Raw genomic sequence first — 20975 nt, 5'->3', positions numbered from 1 at the left:
AAAGTTGTTTTTGGAGATATTTATCAAAGCAACAAAAAAATAGCCAGAACAGTAAGTAGTCTGTGCTTTGCTTCTTATAGAGAGCAATTTTGGCCTCTCTGCTTTACTTGCTTTTTCATGTGGAAATGACGATAATAGAGCCCTTATGGTGGGGTGCTTGCTCCTTCTGAGAGAATGCTTGCAGAGCGTCTACAGAGCTTGCCTGCCACATGGTAAAAATTTCAATAAATTCTGCTTGCAAATAATACCATCTGATTACAGGCATGTCCCTTGAAACCAATGTGAATGTTTCCTGGGATCTTACTTGAAGTGTTTTTGGGGATGTTAAGTCCAACCTGGTTTCTAGGTTCTGTGACGGCCTCTGTGTTTACCCAGCCAATCTCTATGACTAGGAACTGCTTATGTTGAGGCTATAGCAGTAAATAACAGGTGTTAACTTTTTAAAAGAGTTTGCATTTCACTGAGCTGCAGTTGAGGTGGGGAAGGGTGGAGAAGTAGAAACGAGTAAGTGACACTGTCGTAGGGTTAGGGTTAAAAGCTGTGAAAATTATAGTAGAGGGCTAGCCCGTTCCAGGCTGGTCAGAGCTACATAGTGCAACATTATGAAAAAACAAACAAGCCTCAAAGTTAAAAAGAGCCTAAGATTCCCATTCAGACCATAATTAACTTTTAACTCGCATGATCAAAACTACAGTGGGAACTTTCTTGGGGTTGTGGTGCTATAGCAGGGTAGGAAAGGCTCAGGGAGATGGAAAGAAGATGAACCAGCTGCTTCAGCAACAAGGGCAAGAATGCTTGGGGATGAGAGGTGCAGCCCCCGCCAGGGAAAGTGTGTGAGGGGTTGAAGGGTCAAGCTAAAGTCGGTGAGGCTGAAGTAACTCTGAGGAGACTGGATTACAGTAGCCTTTGGGTTGTGGTAAGGAGTTGGGTTTTACTTTAAAGTGCAGTGGGAACCTACTGATGAGCTTTGAGCTGCAGTTAGAGGTGGTTGTGAGCCACCTGATGTCGGTGCTGGGGCCAAGAGGTGCTCTTAGCCTACGCCGCCTTTTCAGCTCCTCGGGCTAGTGCTGTGGCTTACTTCCCTTTGTGACTACGGTCACTTGGTGCTGCACTTACAGGGTATTCTCTGGGTCCATTTTGGGCTACATTGATCATGTCAACAATAGAGGGATTTGTTATAAAATTCTGGCTTTGATTTGGTCTTCTGCTTTTAGTCACACTAAGGTTGCCAGTTAAAACCACTAAGCTATAACTTTTCTATTCTGCATTAATTTAGTAATCTAATTTTATGAAAAATAACAAATGAAGTTAATTGGTCACTTTGTAGCAATCAAGAAAAATATTGCCATTATGCTTGGAAGTGGCCTACAGGATTCTTTCAAAGAGTAAGTAAGGCCTGGTTTTGCTGTGAGACACAACCAAGAGACTGGAAAATTATGCTTATTGTGTTTCCTTTTGAGAATGAATAAGTTTTAAAATGGTCTTACAGATAATTACATCTATCTGGTAAATTTAAACTGACCCATTTTTTATATTACTTGTTGCACATAAGCAAAGGTAGAAATGGTGAACAAATTTTTCCATCATTAATTTTTCTCCTAGTTTTTGCTGCTCATTTTTTATGGATCCTTTAATGATAGATTTCAATACTTGGAGTGATTTAGGTAACAGCATTATTCTTTCTCATTCATTTCTTTTTGTTCACTTATGTCCCTTCTTTGAGACAAGGTCTCAAATGTGTTGCTTTGCCTAGCCTGAAGCTCACTATGTGGACCAGGTTGGCCTTGAACTCAGAGAGATCCATCTCCCTTTGCCTCCTGAGTTCTGTGATTAGCTGGGTATGATAACCATATTTGGCTTTTTTTGTTTGTTTTTGAGACTGGGTTTCTTGTAGCCCAGGCTGCCCTAAAACTCAGTATGGAGCTTGGATGACTTTGAGCTTCGGAGCTTGCTACCTCTACCTCCTAAGCATACCCAAGGGGTTACCACCATGTCTGTAGTCCTTTTTCCTCAACTCAAGACAAAGTTTTACCATGTAGCTCTGGCTGTCCTGGAAGGAACTATGTAGATCAGACTGGCCCTGAACTAGAGAGCTACCAGTCTCTGCTTTCCGAGTGGCATTAAAAGCGTGCATCAGTACTGTTAGGCCACAGAGGAAGACTTTGCAGCCAGTCCTGAAAATACCTGACAAAACGGAGTCATGAAAGGGGAGGAGGTCCTCCCCTATCAGTGGACTTGGAAAGGGGCAGGGAGGAGACGAGGGAGGGAGGGTGGGATTGGGGAGGGAATGAGGGATAGAGCTGGGATACAGAATTAACAAAATGTAACTAATGAGAAAAAAAAAAAAAAAAGCGTGCATCACTATGCCCAGCGATAGTCTTTTTGTAAAGAATGTGTTAATATCTGAATAAAGATTTTTGGATTTGTAGCTTGGCTAAAATAAGAAAATGGACTCTGGGTGCGGTGGTTCAGGCCTATAGTTTCACCTGGTCTAGATGCTGAGACAGGAGACTGTTTTGAGTTCAGAAGTTCCAGATTAGACCCAGAAATGTGAAACTCTCTCCAAACAAACAAACAAACAAACAAACAAACAAACAAACACTCTCCTACCAACTATCACAAAATGTGTTTTTTGTGGAAAAACTAGAAAATTCAAATGAGTAATCCCCCACAGGCTCCACCCAAATTCAGTTTCCAGGCTTTTTAATGTGTGTATTTTGAAAGTAGACTGGTTTGGGCTGGACATAACCTCATATTTATTACCTTACCTTAGGAAAGTTACTGTCCTTTTATTCTTTAGCTCATTTTCTTTCTTGATTTATTTATTTTTACGTATGTGTGTGTTTGTGTCTGTGCCTGTGTATGCCCACATGAGTGTAGGTGTGCACCTGGCCTGGAATTCTGTGAGACTGTAAGATGCAGGATGTGGGTACTGGGAATCAAACTTGGGTCCTCTGGAAGAGCGGTATGTACTCTTCACTGCTGAGCCATCTCATTCTACAGTTGTTTTTTTTTTTTTTTTTTTCCTTTCTGTAAAATGAATACTTGCCTCAGGTCATTGTGGGAATTAATCCATGTAAGGTGCATTGATAGTTGGATGGCATTTTTTTTTACAGTTTACTTTTATGTGTGTGTGGCTGCACGTACGGTTGTGCAGGTGTGTACAGATGTTTGCAGATGTTTGCAGAGAACAGCAGATTCCCTGGAGCTGGAGTTACAGGTAGCTGTGAGCCACTTGATGTAGTCCTGTGAACAAGTGTTCTTAAGTGCTGAGGCTTCTCTTCAGCCCCCTGTTATTACTGTTATTATGGTGGTTTGGAGACAGGACCTCACTGTGTAACCAAGGCTGGCTTGGAACTCAGGATCCCCCTGTTGTAGCCTTCCAGATTATTAAGATTTTTTTGTATGGATGTAAAAATGTTTAAGAAGTTTTCATACTGAGCAATAATCATTCTTTGTGAAAGCAAATACGTTTACCATTCAGGGGAGAAAGTCTTTCTTCGAGGATTTAGATTGGCTACTATAAAAATTTTATTCCTTGGGTAAATAAGACCTTATTTTTTTAAAGAAACAACCTTTTTTTTTTTCATCTGTATTCTCTTAGACATTTAGCTTGTAAATGTGCACATATGGTACTTTAAAATTCAAGACTGGAGGAAGTACTGTAACAGGTGGGGCATCTTTCAAGTTGGTTTTGTTTCTTATTTCAGTGACTTCTCTTGGGCAGCAATCAATTCCAGTTTCCTGATTTTGATCTTATTTTAGATTTCCATTTAAAAATATCTGGGGAAAACTTAGAAAGAACTAAACTGTAAAGGTAGATTTGATTGTAGTTTGATGCACTTAGGCAGTTGCAAGCAAGGAAGTCATCACAGTCAACTCATAGTCACTGCTTATTCAGTTCTTGAAGTAACATTTAAGACTGAGTAGCACTCTGGTTATTACTGATGGCCCAGTGGAATGAATGCTGACTGAAAGTTCAATAGCATTTCTCTTCTCACCTGAACTCTGCCATGGTGGATGAATTTCTCTTTTTGGCAATTTGCTTTAGCGTTTTCTGGGAGTGTGGGTGGTGGAGGCAGTAGGGTTGTAGGTTTTTATCATATTCCCAAGACTGGCAGCACTGAACTCAGTCCTCCTGCTTCAGCTTCTGGAGTAGCTGGGATTGATTACACAGATGCCCCAAGACTCCAGCTGCTTCTCGCTTTTTGTCATTCAGTTTCTGTATTTCCTCAATCAGGAGTGGGGGTGGCTGGGAGTATGTAGGGGTTAGGGAAGTATGGGAGAGTGATGATGTCAGGTTCACTCTGCTGGTTATGGAAACTGTTTGCTGCAGCAAGGAGACCTCAACTGTCGTGGTTCAAAGAAGGCAGACATTTTTTCTTATTTAATAATTAGGGTTCCAGGTATGCTATAATAAAACAGCATGACCATAATTAACTTGCTTCCATATCACAGTCCATCACTGAAGGAAGACAGAGCAGGAACCTGGAAGCAGGAGCCGATGCAGAGACTATAGAAGAGTGCTGCTTACTGGCTTGTTCCCCTTGGCTTGCTCAGCTTGCTTCCTTCTCTCTCTCTCTCTTTCTCTTCCTTCCTTCCCTCCCTTCTTCCTTCCTTTCTTTCTCTCTTTTTTCTCTCTCTGTCACTCTTCTTTTCTGTTTTCCCATACAGTGTTTCTCTGTGTAACCTTAGCTGTCCTGAACTTGTTTTGTAGACCAGGCTGAGCTTAAACTCACAGAGATCTGCCTGCTTCTGCCTCCCACATGCTGGGATTACAGGGGTTTGCCACTTCACCCATGCCATGCTTTCTTATATCACCCAGGATCACTATAGTGTTCAGGGTGTCACCACTCACAGAGGGCTGACTCCTTTCCATTAATCACTAAGAAAATACCTTACAGACTTGCCTATGAAGTATTTTTTCGACAGTATTTTTTCAACATCTTCTCAAATGATTCTAGCTTTTATGTCAAGTTTACAAGCAGATCTCTACTAAGCTGTCGTTCAGGGATTTAGACATCTTCAGTCTTTCCTCCTTGCCTCTCTCCCTCCCTTTCTTTTTCCCTCTCTCCCTTTCTCCCTCTCTCCCTTTCTTTTATAGGGTTTAGCTTAGGCTGGCCTCAAACACACTCTGTAGTGGAAGCTGGCCTTAAACTCTTGATTTTCCATTGTCTTCCCAAGAAGGGGAGTTATAGTGGGTTATATGCGTGTACCACATGCCTACCTTTCCAATTTTGTTTTTCAACAGTATCTCAGGTTAATGTCCTCATGTGTATACTTGACCTAGATTGTTATCAAAGCTTGTGTGTGGTTGTGTAGGGAAAGCAGGCTTCAGTGGGAAGTGGCACATCACTCAGACTCTAACCTACCAGACCCACGCTAGGAAATAATGAAATTAGTCACATTATAGTCTTGTAAGTACAAAAGGCTAGGGGTTGAGATGGCTGGTGTTTTTGTTTTGTTTTTCCCTCATACTATACATAGTTTCCATCTTTTCTAATTATTTCACTGAACAAAGGGCTCTGTGACACTTCTTGGTCCACTGCTTCAATTTGAGTTTGAAATTACCAACAAAGTTTTTTGTAGCCGAAGATAAAGCTCACTTCATTAGAATACTTACTTAGCATTCGTGAAACCCTGGGTTTGATCTCTAACACCACATACAACTGGTTATGATGCATGTCTGTAATCTTAGCACTTGAGAGGTAGAGGTGGAGATCTGAAGATCAAGGCTTCATAGGAGGTTCAAGGCCAGTCTGAGCTATAAAGACTGAGCTATAAAGACCTGGTCTCCATATATACATACACGCACATATATACATGTATACATATATGTTATTTTGTTAGCTCACATACTTTTAGATTTGCTTTAAAGGGTACAGTAATTGAAAGTTACTATTTAGTTGAGCTTGCTTTTAAAGGTAAAAACATGCCATTGACTTCTCCATGAGCTTTTTCTCTTTAGGATTCATACTTAGGTTTTTTTTTTTTTTTTTTTAAGTGTCTTGTCCTGTTAACTTTGGAATGGCAGTTTGAGTTTAAAGAAGAACTGAGGAAGTACTAATAGGTGTCAGAGCTTAGTACTGGGAGTGGATCAGGGCCTGCTGCCAGCCCCCTTAGGGAGGATGACTAGAAACACTTGGGCCTAGGCAGAAGTCTCAGGAAGATACAGGTATTGATGAGCAGAGCAGGGTAAGTCTTTGAGAAGAACAGTTTGCCCCAGCCACTTCACTCCAGTTTCAAAGGGCAGAGCCAGTCAGCTAGAACAGTGTAATGACTATTTCAGCACTGAGTTTGGAACTGCACTGCGGGCCAGATTCACATGAGGCAAGTGCTCTATCGTCAAACACACACAAGCTCAAATCCAGTTAAAATGTATTAATAATGCTCACTAACTCATCATCCAAACAAAAGTAATAAAAGAGAAAGTACTTGCCCAAATACAGCAACTCCCTCTGTGCTTTCTGTGCTTTGAGCTCTTGGTCAACTGTGGTCTAAAACTACTAAATAAAAACAAGTCCGTCCCCGCCCCCTCCACCTCGTCAGGGTTTCTCTGTCTAGTGCTGGCTTTCCTGGACCTGCTTTGTAGAGCAGGCTGGCCTCAAATTCACAGAAATTGGCCTGCCTCTGCCTCCTTGAGTGCTGGGATTAAAGGCATGCACCACCATACCTGGCAAATGTAAATTTTAAACTGTACCCCATTCTGTATAACATGCTGAAATCAGCCAGTTTAGTCTGTCCTGCATGGCACATAAATCTTCCATTGGGTCCACAGTGCATAATCTGTCTGCTTTTTATTCACACAATACCTTTTTCAGCCATTAGATGGAATAGTGCAGTATCACCGTTCTTGTATATAGGATTTGTATTGTCTTCAGTTTCACACATCCATAAGGATGTTGAAACATACTCTTTAAAGGTAAGGAAAAAATATATGTTTAACACCCCCAGATGGAGGTGTCCCTAGCTGAACTTGTGGTAGAAGAGACTAAATAAGTGCCCTGACTGATAATTGCAGTAGTTGATAAAGTGCTATTTAGAAAACAAGCCCTAGATTTTGAGTTAATAAAACAAGATCTGATTAATGTGATAAGTAATTTATCAATTTGTTGACCACATTGCTTGTGGAAAACAGCTTTAAGAAGGTACTCTGTTTAGCTCAATTTTTACCTGTATTGAGTCCTTCCTGCCTAGAGAGTTGGTAGTCAGGTATACTTGGTCAAATGTCTGTCTTTATGATCCTATGACCCCACAACCCTTCCACCCTCCCAGTTACCTATATAATCCCTCTGCTGGGTTTCCATATCACTTTTTGAATATAATTCATAGCCTTTTCTCATTATTTTTCACATTGGGCTTTTTATTTGAAGTTTGACGTTAAGTATTTTTATGTGATATATTATGGTGTGTATTTTTTTGTCCTGGAGAAGCCGAGAGGGAAGGTTCAAAGTTTCATCTGTGTGCTTCTCTTTTATTTGAGAGTGCAGCTGATTGATTTATTTTTTTGGAAATATATATGTGGGGCTGAATACCTTAGCAGATAATATGATAATTGCTTATATTAAACAAATCCTTTGATTCATGGAGAGTTAAAAGGCCTCATTAAAAATTCTCTTTCTGAGTTAGATTTAGATGGTCAAAAAAAAAAAAAGAAAGAAAAGAAAAGAAAAAAAAGCATGACAGATTGGAGATAAATCTTTTAAAATCAGACACTCTTTGTACTATGTAATTTATGGATTATTTTGTGACTGACTTCCTTTTAGTAAGAATGTCATCATAGGAAGCAGTATATAATTATTTTCTTTAATATGTCAAATGCCCAAAGGAAGTGAAGATTAAAAATGAAGGACACATGCTATATACAGTGCTGGAGCAAGCACATGCATTCTTTTTTGAAATTTCCCGAGAGAGTATGTTTTTGTATCTGACACAGCCCAATGGTTATGATTAACCTTGAAATACTAAGTCTTCAGCAGATCAAAGATGCTTGCAATTTGTAGCTTTAGCATAGCCAATCAAGTTTGATATCGAACCATAGTACTACTTGAGTGGTGGTTTTTAGAATGCCTAATGGCCATTTTGCTAGGAAACACAAAGTCACTATAAATGTAAAAATGTGCTCAACTTTCTGTGTAGCACCATACTGCAGCTTTTCAAAGCTGAGTTATTTGACATCTAAATTTCAATTATTTTGACGAAAAACAGCATTTTGCTCACAGTGGTCCACTTTCCAATGACGTCATTCTTTTGGGAGGCTCGATATCCTAACTTACCTGGTCCTGGAGGCTGTGTAAGGCCTTTTAGTGTTTTGCTTCTGCATCTGAGTGCTTAGCACACATTTTCTTCTTAAGTTCTGCTTGTGCTGATATTTGAGGAAGTCAATTGTTTATTGCCATCTGCTTCTCTGGACACCCGGGTCTATCTTCTGCTGAGTAATATTAGATCATCAGAAATCTACACTTGGACGACATTAGCTGAGAGCCTTGCTGAATTACGTGTTATGTTAGAGCTATGGTTTTGCCCACCGTTTGTTTTTATATTATTTCTTGCTGAAAGGAGTGATGCAAACTTCCCTCTGCTTGTCTTTGAGGATATCGCATGTTACTCCTGTTTTACAGCCCATACATAAAACAAAATGTGAAAAATTTCTTTATGGGTGTGAAAACCTTTGCTTTCTTAATTTCAGCAATGTGTCAAGGAAATTGGTGAGTTAATTAAAACGAATCATTTATACCAGTAGTTAGCAAACTTTGGCTCACTTAACACCTGCCTTTTAAAGTAAGATGATATTACAGTACAGCCTTGACCACTTCTTTTTCTTAAGACTTATTTTATTTTTAATTATGTATATGTGTGTATATCTGTCTATGGAGATGTGTGGGCACTGAAGAGGCCAGAAAAAGGTGTTCAGTTCCCTGGACCTGAAGTGACAAGCACTGGTGAGACACCCTACATGGCTAATGGGAACTGAACTCAAGTCCTTTCTAAGAGCATGCATGGCTGTTGATGGCTGAACCACTTCTCCAGCCTTTGATTGTTTTATATGTACCATCGACAGTTGCTTTTGTGTGACAGTGGCATACTTGAGTAATTAAAGTCTGGCCCTTTCCAAAAAAGATTTCTGGTACTAATGTAAATGAGCCTGGGATGGTGTGAGTCAGACCAAAGGCAGTAATAGAGAAGAAAGGAGATTAGTATTAGATGTAGCCAGTTTGGAAAGACTTAAAGTGCTTGGAAAGGAATTTAGTCTTAAATAGTGGGGGCATATAAAGAAGTATATTCTATGTGGGTGAGAAGTTTAAATCCAATCCCTTAAGAATGAGCAGATTGTGAGCTCCTGGGACTGTTTGGAGAACTCTTTCATCTGGGTTGGGATTACAGCTGTGAAAATGAAGTTGAAATGATGGTTGATAGAGGGCTCAGAAGTGAGGCATCAGCATTTACACTTAATCTGTGAGGTAGTTGAAAACCTTATGAATTCCCCACAGGGAATGATGTAGTAGGAGATAGTGTTTGAGGAGAGCCAATCAGACAGTGATGCAGGGAGTATGCTCAAGCAGAGAGAGGCCCAAGACTGAGCAGGAACTGGAGGCAGCCAGTGGGAAGAAGTAAGCTTCCTAGTGTACGTAAAATGTGCAGTAAACGAGGGGCTAGGAACAGAGTGAGCTGTGACTGAGTTTGAGAGGGGTGGTGAAGGAGGAGGCAGACTTGGTGGTTCGCAGCTCTTTGAGAGGAAGAGCAGGTTTGTTTTGACAGCTGATTTCTGTTGCCTTAGGAACTTGTTGGGGCAAGTTTGGAATTGTGGGAAGGTGTCGGAAATGACTGCTTGCTCTGAGTTCCCATTAAGGGATAAGAACACTAGGCTGAGGGTGTCTTCAGAAAGCACTGGGGAAAGAGGAGCCCTCTGTAGAGCAGTGTCTGCAGTGTGTGTCTGGGAAAGACTGCTGGCTGACAACTGCTTCCTTGATTGCATGAGTAGATGCATTTCTAAGGTTGGATGCAGCCGATAAACTCTGGATTAAGCAATGTTGAAAAGACTTTTTGTTTTGGTTCTCTTCAGTTTTTTTTTCTTTTTTTAAATTTAATTTTATTATATTAATTACACTTTATTCACTTTGTACCCCCCATAAACCTCCCCTCCCAGCCCCACCCTCTCTCCCCCTTCTTCACCAATGTCCCTCCCCAAGTCCACTGATAGGGGAGGTCCTCCTCTTCTTCCTTCTGATCTTAGTCTATCAGATCTCATCAGGAGTGGCTGCATTGTCATCTTCTGTGGCCTGGTAAGGCTACTCCCCCCTTAGGGGGAGGTGATCAAAGAGCAGGCCAATCAGATTATGTCTTTCTTCAGTGTTATAATAAATGTATGCCATTATTTACATCTCTGGCTAAAGCTTTTCCCAATTTAGAGTCACATACCTCATTTAAAAAATTAAAAAAAAGTTTCTGTGTGTAGGTCTGAGGACAACTTGGAGTCAGTTCCGCCTTGAGATAAGATTTCACTGTCCTCTAGCTAGTCTAGAAATGGTTGGCCTGGAACTCACTGCATAGATTAGGCTGGCCTTGAACTCCTGCCTCTGCCTTCTGAGTGTTGTGACTAAAGGCATACACCAGCATCCCGAGTGCCTTCCACCTTGTTAATGCAGTGTTTCTGCTGAGCTGCTACATACTCTGTGCTGCCTGGCCAGAGAGGGTCTAGGGTCATTATATAGCCCTGTCTGGCTGGCCTCACAGGGATCTGCCCACCTGTGCCCACAAATGCTGGGATTAAAGGCATGACCCACCACGCCCAACCTACATATTCTATTAAAACACACACACACACACACACACAAACACAAACACAGTGTTTTTGCCTGTTAGACAGTAAGTTTGATGGCTGTAAACACTTTTGTCTGTTTAATTTACTTTGTAGCTGAGGCACCTGGAATACTGCCTGGACGTGTGACAGCGCTTAGATATATACTAAACAAGTAAATGAATTTGAACATGTGAGTGTGTGTCTTTACAGACACCACCCCTCAGTCTGATCACCCCATCTCCCTTTCCTGGGGTTTCTCAGAACTCACTTTAGGGATTCTGTTTTGATATGTTATGGAATTAAAAGAAGTTTCAAGAAGGTTGCAATTGACACAGTTGGGAAACTGAAGAAATAGTGATTTGCTTAAGGCAATGAATACTTTTAGGCAGGAGTATTTGGCAATCTTAGAGCAAATTGTGTTGGTGCTATGAAATGTCAGAGTCAAGGGAGTAAAGTTGGACATAAGTGTTTAATCAAAGATCCATAAATTTTTCTCAGGAAGTTTAACTTTGGAAGAAGTAATGAAAGTAGTTAAAGATGTTGCAGCTTTGAAATAGTGGTTCTTTGTGTATGTGTTTATTTTTTGTGAAGTAACTATTAGTCTGTGTTACTATAATGAAGTATCTAAGACTAAGGGATTCAGGCGTATATATTTGATGGGCTTCTTGCTGGCAGAGTTCTGAAGCCCCTCAAGAATCTTATGGCAAGAAACAAGGAATGTTTTTGAGTCTCTTCTGACTTGTCTGTTTGTTTTTGTTTTGAGATAGGTTTCTCTGTGTAGCCCTGGCTGTCCAGGAACTTGCTCTGTAGAATAGGCTGGCCTCAAACTCAGAGATCTGTCTTGGCCTCTTGTTTGCTGGGATTAAAGGCGTGCACTACCACTGTGGCTTGTCTCCTTATAAAGTCTGAAGAGGTTAAATTTCAAAGCATGAATCCTTGGGGCACATATTCAAACCATATCCAAAACAGTCTTGACAGTTTTTACATTGTTCTGTAATGAACATGAGATTAAAGCCTCCTGTATTTCATGGAATACAGTTGGGAGGGGTCAGTGCTGCAGGGGAGTTGGATAAATTGATTCCCTTATGAAATCCTTCTATTCTGTGTCCTCTTCTCTCTCCTCCTGTTTTTAAGAACAGTAGGATTGAGAGGTTTGATGTAAACATTAAACAGTGGTGTCAATTCCTTGCTTGTTCTTTTAAGACACAAGTAGTTTGTTTTGATGTGTAGGGTCTGAGGTTATAGCCGAAGTTCCTGAGGTTCAGCAGTAGTTGGATTCTTGCTGAGATGAAAACTGGTATCAGCTTAAACAATCCTGCCGCAGTTTGACTTTGTAGCTGTTTCTTAAAAGTTTCTTAAAGGCTTATTTGTATTTTATTTTATTTTATATGTATGCTTGTGTGCCTAAGTGTGTATATGTGTACCATGTGCATGCAGGTGCCCCAGCAGTTGTGAGCTGCCCTGGGGGTGCTGGGAGGTGAACCTTTGTTCTTTGCATGGGAAGCAAGTGGTCTTAAACACTGACCCCCCCCTTTTTTAAACCTCCTCTTGTATGTTTTGATTCATGAAAGGATTAACAATCATTTTAATTCATAAAAGGATTGTTTTAAGTATGTGGCTGAACTTTGTGATTAAAGTGCATTTTTTTTTAAGATTTCGTTATATGAATTCATCATTTTCAGGATTAACTTGTAGGAAAACACCAAGTTGTTGGGCATGTTTAGTTTATTTTTCAATGATATTTTTGAGTGCTCTAGTGGTTAATAGAAAAAGTTATGCTAAGAAGAACCTGCAGAGATTCATATTTCATTTCCATTGTTGTCTTTTAAAACTACTTTCATACTATTTGAGGAATAATTAATTTGAACACCAAAGCACATAGAAGGTTAATAAATCTGTTGTTTTGGTTACAGAAGCTGCATCTATACCTGTGAGAGAAGCAAAAATGTCAGATGATATCAGGAAAAGGTTTGATTTTCCAAATTCTCTTGTCCAGTCACAGGTAATTTTTATTTATTTTTGCTGCATGGTAACAAATGAACACTTTTGGTGGTATGTAAATTGAACTTTGTATTTTCTCATGAAATATTTTCTTCTACTCATTTTAGTAAGTAATATTTATATGAGCTAGTAAGTATATTTGAATTAGAAAAACTAATATTTAAAATTGTTCAGTTTCAGTTTCTATTTATTTCATATGTTTTCCCTCTGGAAGTAATAATAACCTTGATTAGTAGGTTTTGAATATTTTTTTTTTGGCCTATGTTTAATAATAGGAACAGAGGTAGGTTTTTTTATATATATCTCCACAGAGTATTAAGGATTAATATTTTAAAAGATATATTCTACATCTCTACAGCTATTAAGAACGCTAGATTTCATAATAATGTTATTCAATAATTAAAACATTCTCGATTAATGTAATATATACCTGCTGAGATGGGAAATTGGGATAATTTAATTTACAGAGCTTTTCAATAATTAAGACAAGTGGTTAAAATGATGACAGTTTTCTGGTAAGCTGCTGGCTAAGTAGAAACATTCTGGTAAATCTTGGCACCTTAAGGGCTTACTGTCTCTCCCTATGAGTTAAGCTAAACAGCCAGGGAAAGCCAATCTGAAGACTTACCCCGGATAGCGTCCTGGATGCTTCCAGCTCTTGCCTTTGGAGACGTCTGCTGTGTGAATTGACTTAGCTGGGAAGTGGGGAACCCTTCCATGAGGAGTAGAACACTCCTTATGCAAGATTCCCTTCTACCTGGCTGGGTTGAAGTCATATCCTGCTCTGTGCATCACGGGCCCTTCCCCTGAAGAAGAAGATGAGGAAGATACTGTTCACAGTTTCTGTTTTTCTGTACCTGGATAACCCTCATTAGCATAACTAAAAATGAAATTCTGATGTGTGCTACAGTTAAATCAAAATGTGTATATGTATTGTTAACTGTTGATTGTTTATTTCACTTCTGTTACAGAAATGAAGTAGCAGGGTAGCATACTGCGTCAGGTGTGTAGCTGTTTCAGAGCCATGTAGGCTAGATAGGCTAGCATCCCTGATATTTTAAAAGATGAATGGAAAAGCATATTAGAGAAATTGAATCTTGCTGGGACTGGGGAGACATGTAACAGGAAGTTTATTTTCTTTTAGTTCCTTTTCTAAATGTGTGCAGTAGCTTTTTTGTGCATCTCTGTTGCCTTTCGTGCTGGTACTTAGGTTCTTAGGAGCGTGCCCTGTCCGTGAGAGTCACATATCGATAACTGTTTGAGACAGAACCACATTCCATTGGTTGACACTCAGCCTTTTTGCATTTTGGAAATTAGATGGCATCTAGCAACTGCTGACAGCAGTTTAACTACAGTGGATACGACATGCACATTTGTGGACTTGTCTGTTACATTCTAAATGAGTCTGGAAGAGTTCTCCGATTACTCTAAAATCAACAATTCAAATTATGGGCACCATTGTACATTGTAGATTAATTGGCAGCCCTTTTTATTCTGTAGTGATGGATGAAATTATGTTGCATCTTTTCATCCAGTGGCCAGACATTCAATAACACATACAGTAGAGCTTGTGAAATAGAGACTCAGGCTTCTCACTGGTCTTCAGTTTCCTTATTCTTTTGCTAGGAGATAAGAGACAGCAAATTGATCTACAGTTTTTCTTTATGTGAGTGATTTATTTCACGAAACTCAAGCATTGAGGTCTTAAATCATTTGAACACCAGAATGTTTGCAACATATGCGCACATGTGCATGAAATGGGTGGGTGTTGTGTAGTTCTTTGAGCTTTTCTAGAGACTTTCCAAAATTGACAGCTGTTTTCAGCACTGTTGTAAGTGGTCCCAAGCACAGGATGTACAGTTGTAGTAAGGAGAAATTCCCTAGCTGTGTACAAAATGGTTGTGATGCTGCCAGCCAAATTTCTGTCAGTCAGCACTGCTGGGTAGGCCTGAAGAATGAGGGACCTGATGCTGAGGAGTGGGAGGCAGCATCCATGTATTTATGTAATCAACTCTCCTGGAGGCTGATTTTTATGTTGTGCTCTTTGATTAAAGCAGAATGTGGGAAACTTTTAGAGATTTGTGAGACTGAAAATTTAATCAATACCTAAAACCTATGAAAAAAGGATAAATAAATTAAAAATAGGCCATGAGATGGTTCAGTGGGTAAAGACACTTTGTGCTAAGCGTGAGGATGACCTGAGTTCAGATCTCTGGGCCTACAACGAAAGAACTGACTTCTGCAAGTTGCCTTCCTTCCTCCACATGTGGGCTGTGGCATTCACATTTAGCTTGCTCAGTTGAACACACATAAATAAATGTCAAAACAATAGAAGAAATTAAAATAGTAGGGTCTAGAGGAAGGGGAGCAGGGTGGAGGAGGGAAGAGGTACTTTCAGGTCTGTACAGGCCTCTCCACAACAATGAGGGTGAATTTTTTTCCAATTTTTTTTTTTTTTAAAGATACCATGAAACATGAAAGACTGCAGTTAGATGTCTTTAAAAGGTTTTAAAGATTGGGGCTTTTGTCTCATGTTTTAATGGGTTATATAATTTCAAATTATCTTTAATATTAAGTGACAAGAATTTGATCTGAGGGTTGATTGTAGCATCTATGAAGTGTGGTTTGTTTATTGCTGATCTGGAATAAATTGCATACTTTGAAGGGTGTTGTGAAGATTTGAGTTATACATGTGAAGTGCCCCATCCAATGCTTTCTACCTGGCACACAACAAGAGGAACTTTTGTTTCTTGCCAGTTGACAGCTTGGCTTGCTCATGTATGCAAATGAGTATGATATTGATTACTTTTAAATGCACTCTTTGGAAAGAACTTTTGAGTGAATATATTTATTAATTTTCTTTGTTCTTTTAGGCTGTAGGTCATCTTATTGCTGCTGTCCTAAAAGAACATGGTGTTTCAGAAAAGATACACCAATCCACAAACCAGGTCTGTGTTTAACTGTGTTTTCTGTGTGTGTGTGTGTCTTGTGTGTGCCTCTGGTTAGCTTTTTGTTAAACTGACACAAGCCAGGATCAACTGAGAGTAGAAAAACTCAATTGAGAAAATGTACCCATTAGAGAAAATGCACTCGTTAGATTCACCTGTGGGACATTTTCTTGATTAATAATTGATGTGGGAGAGTTCAGCTCAACTGTGGGTTTTGTCACCTCGGGGCAGGTGGTCCTGGGTCATATAGGAAAGCAGGCTGTACAGGCTATGGGGAATAAACCAGTAATCAGTGCCCCTTCATGGACTGTGCTTCAGTTCCTGCTTTGAGTTTGTACCCTCATTTCTCTTCATGATGGACTATGAGCTGGAATAAACCCTTTCCTCACCTGGTTCTTTGTGGTTGTGGTACTCACCAGAGCAGTAGGAAGCAGACTAAAATAATCCCCTTATTTTCATTTTATTTAGATGCTTCTAGCTGCTGCACCACACACACACCTTGTTTCCTTTGTAGTTCAATTCGCTGTGGAAATGATCTTGAACTGTTGAGATTTTTGCCTACAGATCTTGTCTTGCTTCCTCCCCTTTCCTTTTCCTTTCCTCTTTTGTCCTTCCCTTTTCTTCTCCTCACTTCTATCTTCTGCTTCCTCCCCCTTATTTCCTTTCCCCTCTTTTGATGTTTTGATTCTATAACATTGTTTTAAACGTGGGCATTTGTGACTAACTCTAGGAAGGACACATTGAAAGGGTCAAGGATGATGTTCCCATCATTATTGGTGGAAAACAGCATGAGCGTGATGAAGGAAGGCATGCTAGAGAAGGTGATGGAAGTCCCTCTGAGGGAATGATTTTTAGCAATAGAGAAAATGAACACAGGGACTGTGTTTGGTTGTGGGGAATTTCTCATGCTTCAGCTCAGCCCTGAATGTGTGTTTTAAGTTGGAAAAGCCCTGTGTTGACAGTTGGAGCCTGAAGAAAGCTTCCCATCCCCACACAGAGCAGGTAAGCACCCAGATTTGAAGCAGTGCTAAGAGCTGAGGCAAACCAGTGGGGCTTTTTTTTTTTCTTTTCTTTTTTTTTTTTTTTTTTGTGAGACAGGGTTTTTCTGGGTAGCCTTGGCTGTCTTGTACTCACTTTGTAGACCAGGCTGGCCTTGAACCCACAGAGGTCCATTTGCCTCTGCTTCCCAGAGTGTTGGGATCACAGGCATGCACCACTGTGCCCGGCTCCAGTCGGGCTTTGACTAGTTGGCATTGTGTGTTTTTACTTGCTAGATGGAAAACTGCTAACTACAGGTGCCTGTGTGTAAACTGCAGAAATAAGAAACTTCTTTCTCCCAACAAAACTAGATTTTCTTTTCCCTACTTTCTCTCTGTTACACGTGAGTATGTATGTGTATACTTGTGCGTGCAGTTGTGCCTTTGTGCTTTTGTATGTCAGGAGAGCTTGTGAGAGTCTGTTTTCCCTTTCCATGATGTAATTCCTAGGGTTTGCACTCTGCTTGTCAGGTGGGCCAGGAAGCACCTTTGTTGGCTGCTCCTCCCACCCTTTCTGATTGCCCACTCTATATCACGTATCTTTACAGTGCCTGTTTCTGTTTGGATGTAAGTGTAGTGCTATGCTTCACTAATAGGCACTTCTCTAGTGTTTGTAATGACCATGAAGATCAGGCTTCCTGGGAACCCTGATCCCAGACCTGCCTGTAATCACATTATGTACTCTGAGAGGACCTAGTGATTTGACTTCAATTGCTGGGATTTATTGGATGTTAAATCCTTTTAACTAAATGTTTCCTTTTCTGCTAATAAATGAATGCCTACATCTACACGGACATGATATCATCTTAGGCGAGTTTATTCATCCATTTATCTTATTTTTCTGGCTTGATAAAGGAAGAATGGCAGTTAGGACCCTGGGCTATTGTGAAAACAAATTTTCTTCTGAATACAGGGGAAACAGAATATAAATATTTCCTTTCTACAGTGTCTGACTTTTAACTCTATTGTTCTTTCATTGTGGGTCTTGAGACTGCAAAGGTTTTCAGCCACTACAGAGGAAGTGTGGCACAGTGTTGTTCCTTTCAGTGGGAGCTGGAGACGCTGAGTTCTCCTTCAAGTATAGATTTCTTCTTTTTAATTTGGTGTGTGTATGTGTGTGTATGTGTGCTTATATGGCGTGTGTTATTTGGTGTGGTGTGGTGGTGTGTGGTGTGTGTGATGCTGTCTGTGGTATGTGGGGTAAGTTGTGTGTTTAGGTATATGTAGTATGATATATGTGATGTGTGGTATGTATGTGTATGGTGTGTGTATGTGTGTGTGGTGTGTTATGTGGCTGTGGTGTGTATATGTATCCGGGGTGTGTGTGGTATGCATGTGTCATGTGTATATATGTGTATGGTGTGTGTGTATGGTCTAGTGTCTGTGTGTGCTTTGTGGTATGTATGTGGTGTGTGTGTGATGTGGTATGGTGTATATGTGTATGCGTATGTGAGATGTGTGTGTTGATGGTGTGTCTGTGATATGTGTGTGTATGGTGTATGGTCTGTGGAGTATATGGTGGTCTGGTATGGTGGATATGCATATGGCGTATAGTGTATGTATGTGTATGGTGTGTGTATGTGTATGATGTGTGTGTTGAGGTATATGTGTGTTGTATGCACAACAGTGTGGTGTGTGTGTGTGTGTGTGTGTGTGTGTGTGTGTGCATGCCCACCTTGCATGTGAATGTGGAGTCTATAGAAGGAAGTTGTGTGTTCTATGTCCTGTCACCCTCAGCCGTCTCCCTTGAGGCAGGATCAGGATCTCTTGGATAGCCTGGGGCTTTGGCTTCAGTTTGAGTAGAGGCTGGCCAGCCCCATTGTGCCACTGTCTCCTACTGTGCTTGTGTTACAAGACTTCCTGCCCACTGAGTCATCTCCACAGCCCCAACACATCACTCTAATAAACTGCATCAAAAGAAAAGAAAAACAGCTTCATTATGAGTTTATCACCAGTTTTTTATTTTTTTAAATTATATGTAAGTATGTAGAGGTTCTTGCCTGGAACTTGTTATAGGCACCTAATGGTGGTTTCTGGGATTTGAACTTGGGTCCTCTGAAGAAACAGGTAGTACATGCTTAATCACCGAGCCATCTGTCCACCCCCTTATATTATTTTTTGAAGTGACAAGGCCACTTGTAGTCTAGGTTGACTTTGAATTTGCTATGTTCGTGAACTCTTTCCTCTCTCTTCTATGCACTGAGGTTACATGCTTGTTACCAGACATTTCTGTAAATTAAAAAAGAAAGGATGTAATCCTCAACAGATTTACCTGAAAATACATTTAAGTATGGATTTATTATTTATTAGTGGATCTTTCTCAAGGGCTCCCTGAGTTCTGAGACAGTAAAGCAGCTCAGAGTTCTGCTTTCAAAATCAGAACTTCTGTTCCCATCTGGCATGTCTCTGTTAACAAGTGTAGGTTCTTAGCATGAGGGGAAAAGTCATGGTATTTTTCTTTTCTTTCTTTTTTTTTTTTGTTTGTATTTTTCTTGAGCAAAGTAATTCTTTCAGGATTTGTTGCTAGCCATTGCACTGGGCAGTTGCTGGTCCTCTGTCCTGCATGGCTCCCTTTGTCATGGCCCATGTTAGAGTTGAGAGGTTTCAGCGTAAGTGTGGATGGCGTGAGGTGCCTGTAGGTTGTAGGGGTTGGTGGTAGAAGGGCAGGAACACTCTGAAAATGCCGTTGCCTAGAATGGCATATGCCATCGAGGCATACAGGGTATTTGGGACTCATCTAGGTGAACTAATAGACCAACCGGTACTCTTGGGGTCCAGTCAGATTTTGCAGCTCAGCAGGTGGTAGAGCCAAGTCTTCACCGTGACCTTGAACTTGGCCTAACTGTGCAGCCAGACAGCAGGGACAGAGACTCTACATGAAAACAAATCTATTGCCTTTCCTGGAAAACGTATTTTAGTTTCTTGTAGGAGCAAAGTGACAGTAGCAACAGAAGCTAGCCCACTGTTAATGAATCACGTGTTGAAAAATTGTTGTGTTTGTGTGTGAGTCTCTCCTCATCCTAAGTGTCTTTTAATCACTGGTTTGCTTTCAGACGGCCGCCTTGAACTTGCTGTGGGAGAAGTGCTGCAGTGACGATGTGGTGGTCCGAACAGCCTGCTGCGAGGGTCTGGTGGCCCTTGTTGCTCAGGGTCACGCAGAGTTCAGCTATGTTCTCAATGGGATACTCAACCTGATCCCTTCCACCAGGTACTCTTGCTGCCGTGTTTGGTTGAAGGTTTAAGCTTTTAGAAACAACTTACTGACTCCCTGCTAGAGATCACGAATTTGTGCTGCAATAATGAATTGACTTATTGTAAGAAGGAAACTTGCCATAAGCGTTTCTATTTGCACGGTGGCTCAGCTTTTACATTGTATTGGCTATCTGCACTCTGCCCTTGGCACCAGTGCTATGTATTAGAGAATTATAACACAAGTTGCTTTTAAATATTTGATGATGTAGGAATGTGTCTTTTGAGTATTCCTGGGAGCAAAGTTTTTTGAACTTGGTTTATATAGCATTATTTACTCCATTTATAGACAGAAGGTATTAGAATGGCAGAGGGCAACAGAAGTCTGCTCCTTTCCAAGATGGTCCAACAGGATCATGTTTGAAGCAGGAGTACCTGTAAAGTCCTCCCTGAGAGAGGAGACCCAGGCGAGGCTCTGTGACACAGTGCCCACCTGGGGCATGGGAGGTTCTGGGATACAGTGCCTATCTAGGACATGTAAGGCTCTGTGACAAGGTACTTACACAGGATGTAGGAGGTTCTGTGACACTGTATTTACATAGGACATGTGAGTCTCTGTGACAAGGTACTTACACAGGACGTGAGGCTCTGTGACATGGTACTTAATTTTTTATTATCATTTATTACAAGTTATTCAATTTGTATCTCAGCTGTGGCCCCCTCTCTCATCTCCTCCCGATCCCATCCTCCTTCCCTCTTCTCCCCCTATTCCCCTTCCCTAGACCACTGATAGGGGAGGTCCTCCTCCCATTCTACTTCACCTTAGCCTATCAGGTCTCATCAGGACTGGTTGCATTGTCTTCCTCTGTGGCCTGGCAAGGCTGCACTCCCAGGGGGAGGTGATCAGAGAGCCTGCCACTGAATTCATGCCAGAAAAAGCCCCTCCTCCCCTTACTGGGGTCCCCACTTGGAGACTGAGTCTGTGGGCTACATCTGAGC

The 20975-nt window shown here is 40.8% G+C and overlaps 1 protein-coding gene across 1 annotated transcript in view; it reads left to right on the top strand.

The window, feature by feature from the left end:
- Focad (focadhesin) overlaps nucleotides 1-20975 on the top strand; it is a 312861-nt gene that overhangs the window by 22113 nt on the left and 269773 nt on the right. The window contains exons 2-4 of the mRNA XM_055629496.1: nucleotides 12715-12803; nucleotides 15676-15750; nucleotides 19841-19995. Coding sequence (XP_055485471.1) covers nucleotides 12747-12803; nucleotides 15676-15750; nucleotides 19841-19995 — 287 coding nt within the window. The 5' untranslated portion in view covers nucleotides 12715-12746. The remainder of the gene's footprint in view (nucleotides 1-12714; nucleotides 12804-15675; nucleotides 15751-19840; nucleotides 19996-20975) is intronic.

This window comes from Psammomys obesus, unplaced genomic scaffold (genome assembly GCF_907164565.1).
Source record: "Psammomys obesus unplaced genomic scaffold, mPsaObe1.curated_primary_1811, whole genome shotgun sequence".
In the NCBI taxonomy this organism is placed as follows: domain Eukaryota; kingdom Metazoa; phylum Chordata; class Mammalia; order Rodentia; family Muridae; genus Psammomys; species Psammomys obesus.
This window is presented reverse-complemented; position numbering and strand designations above follow the sequence as displayed.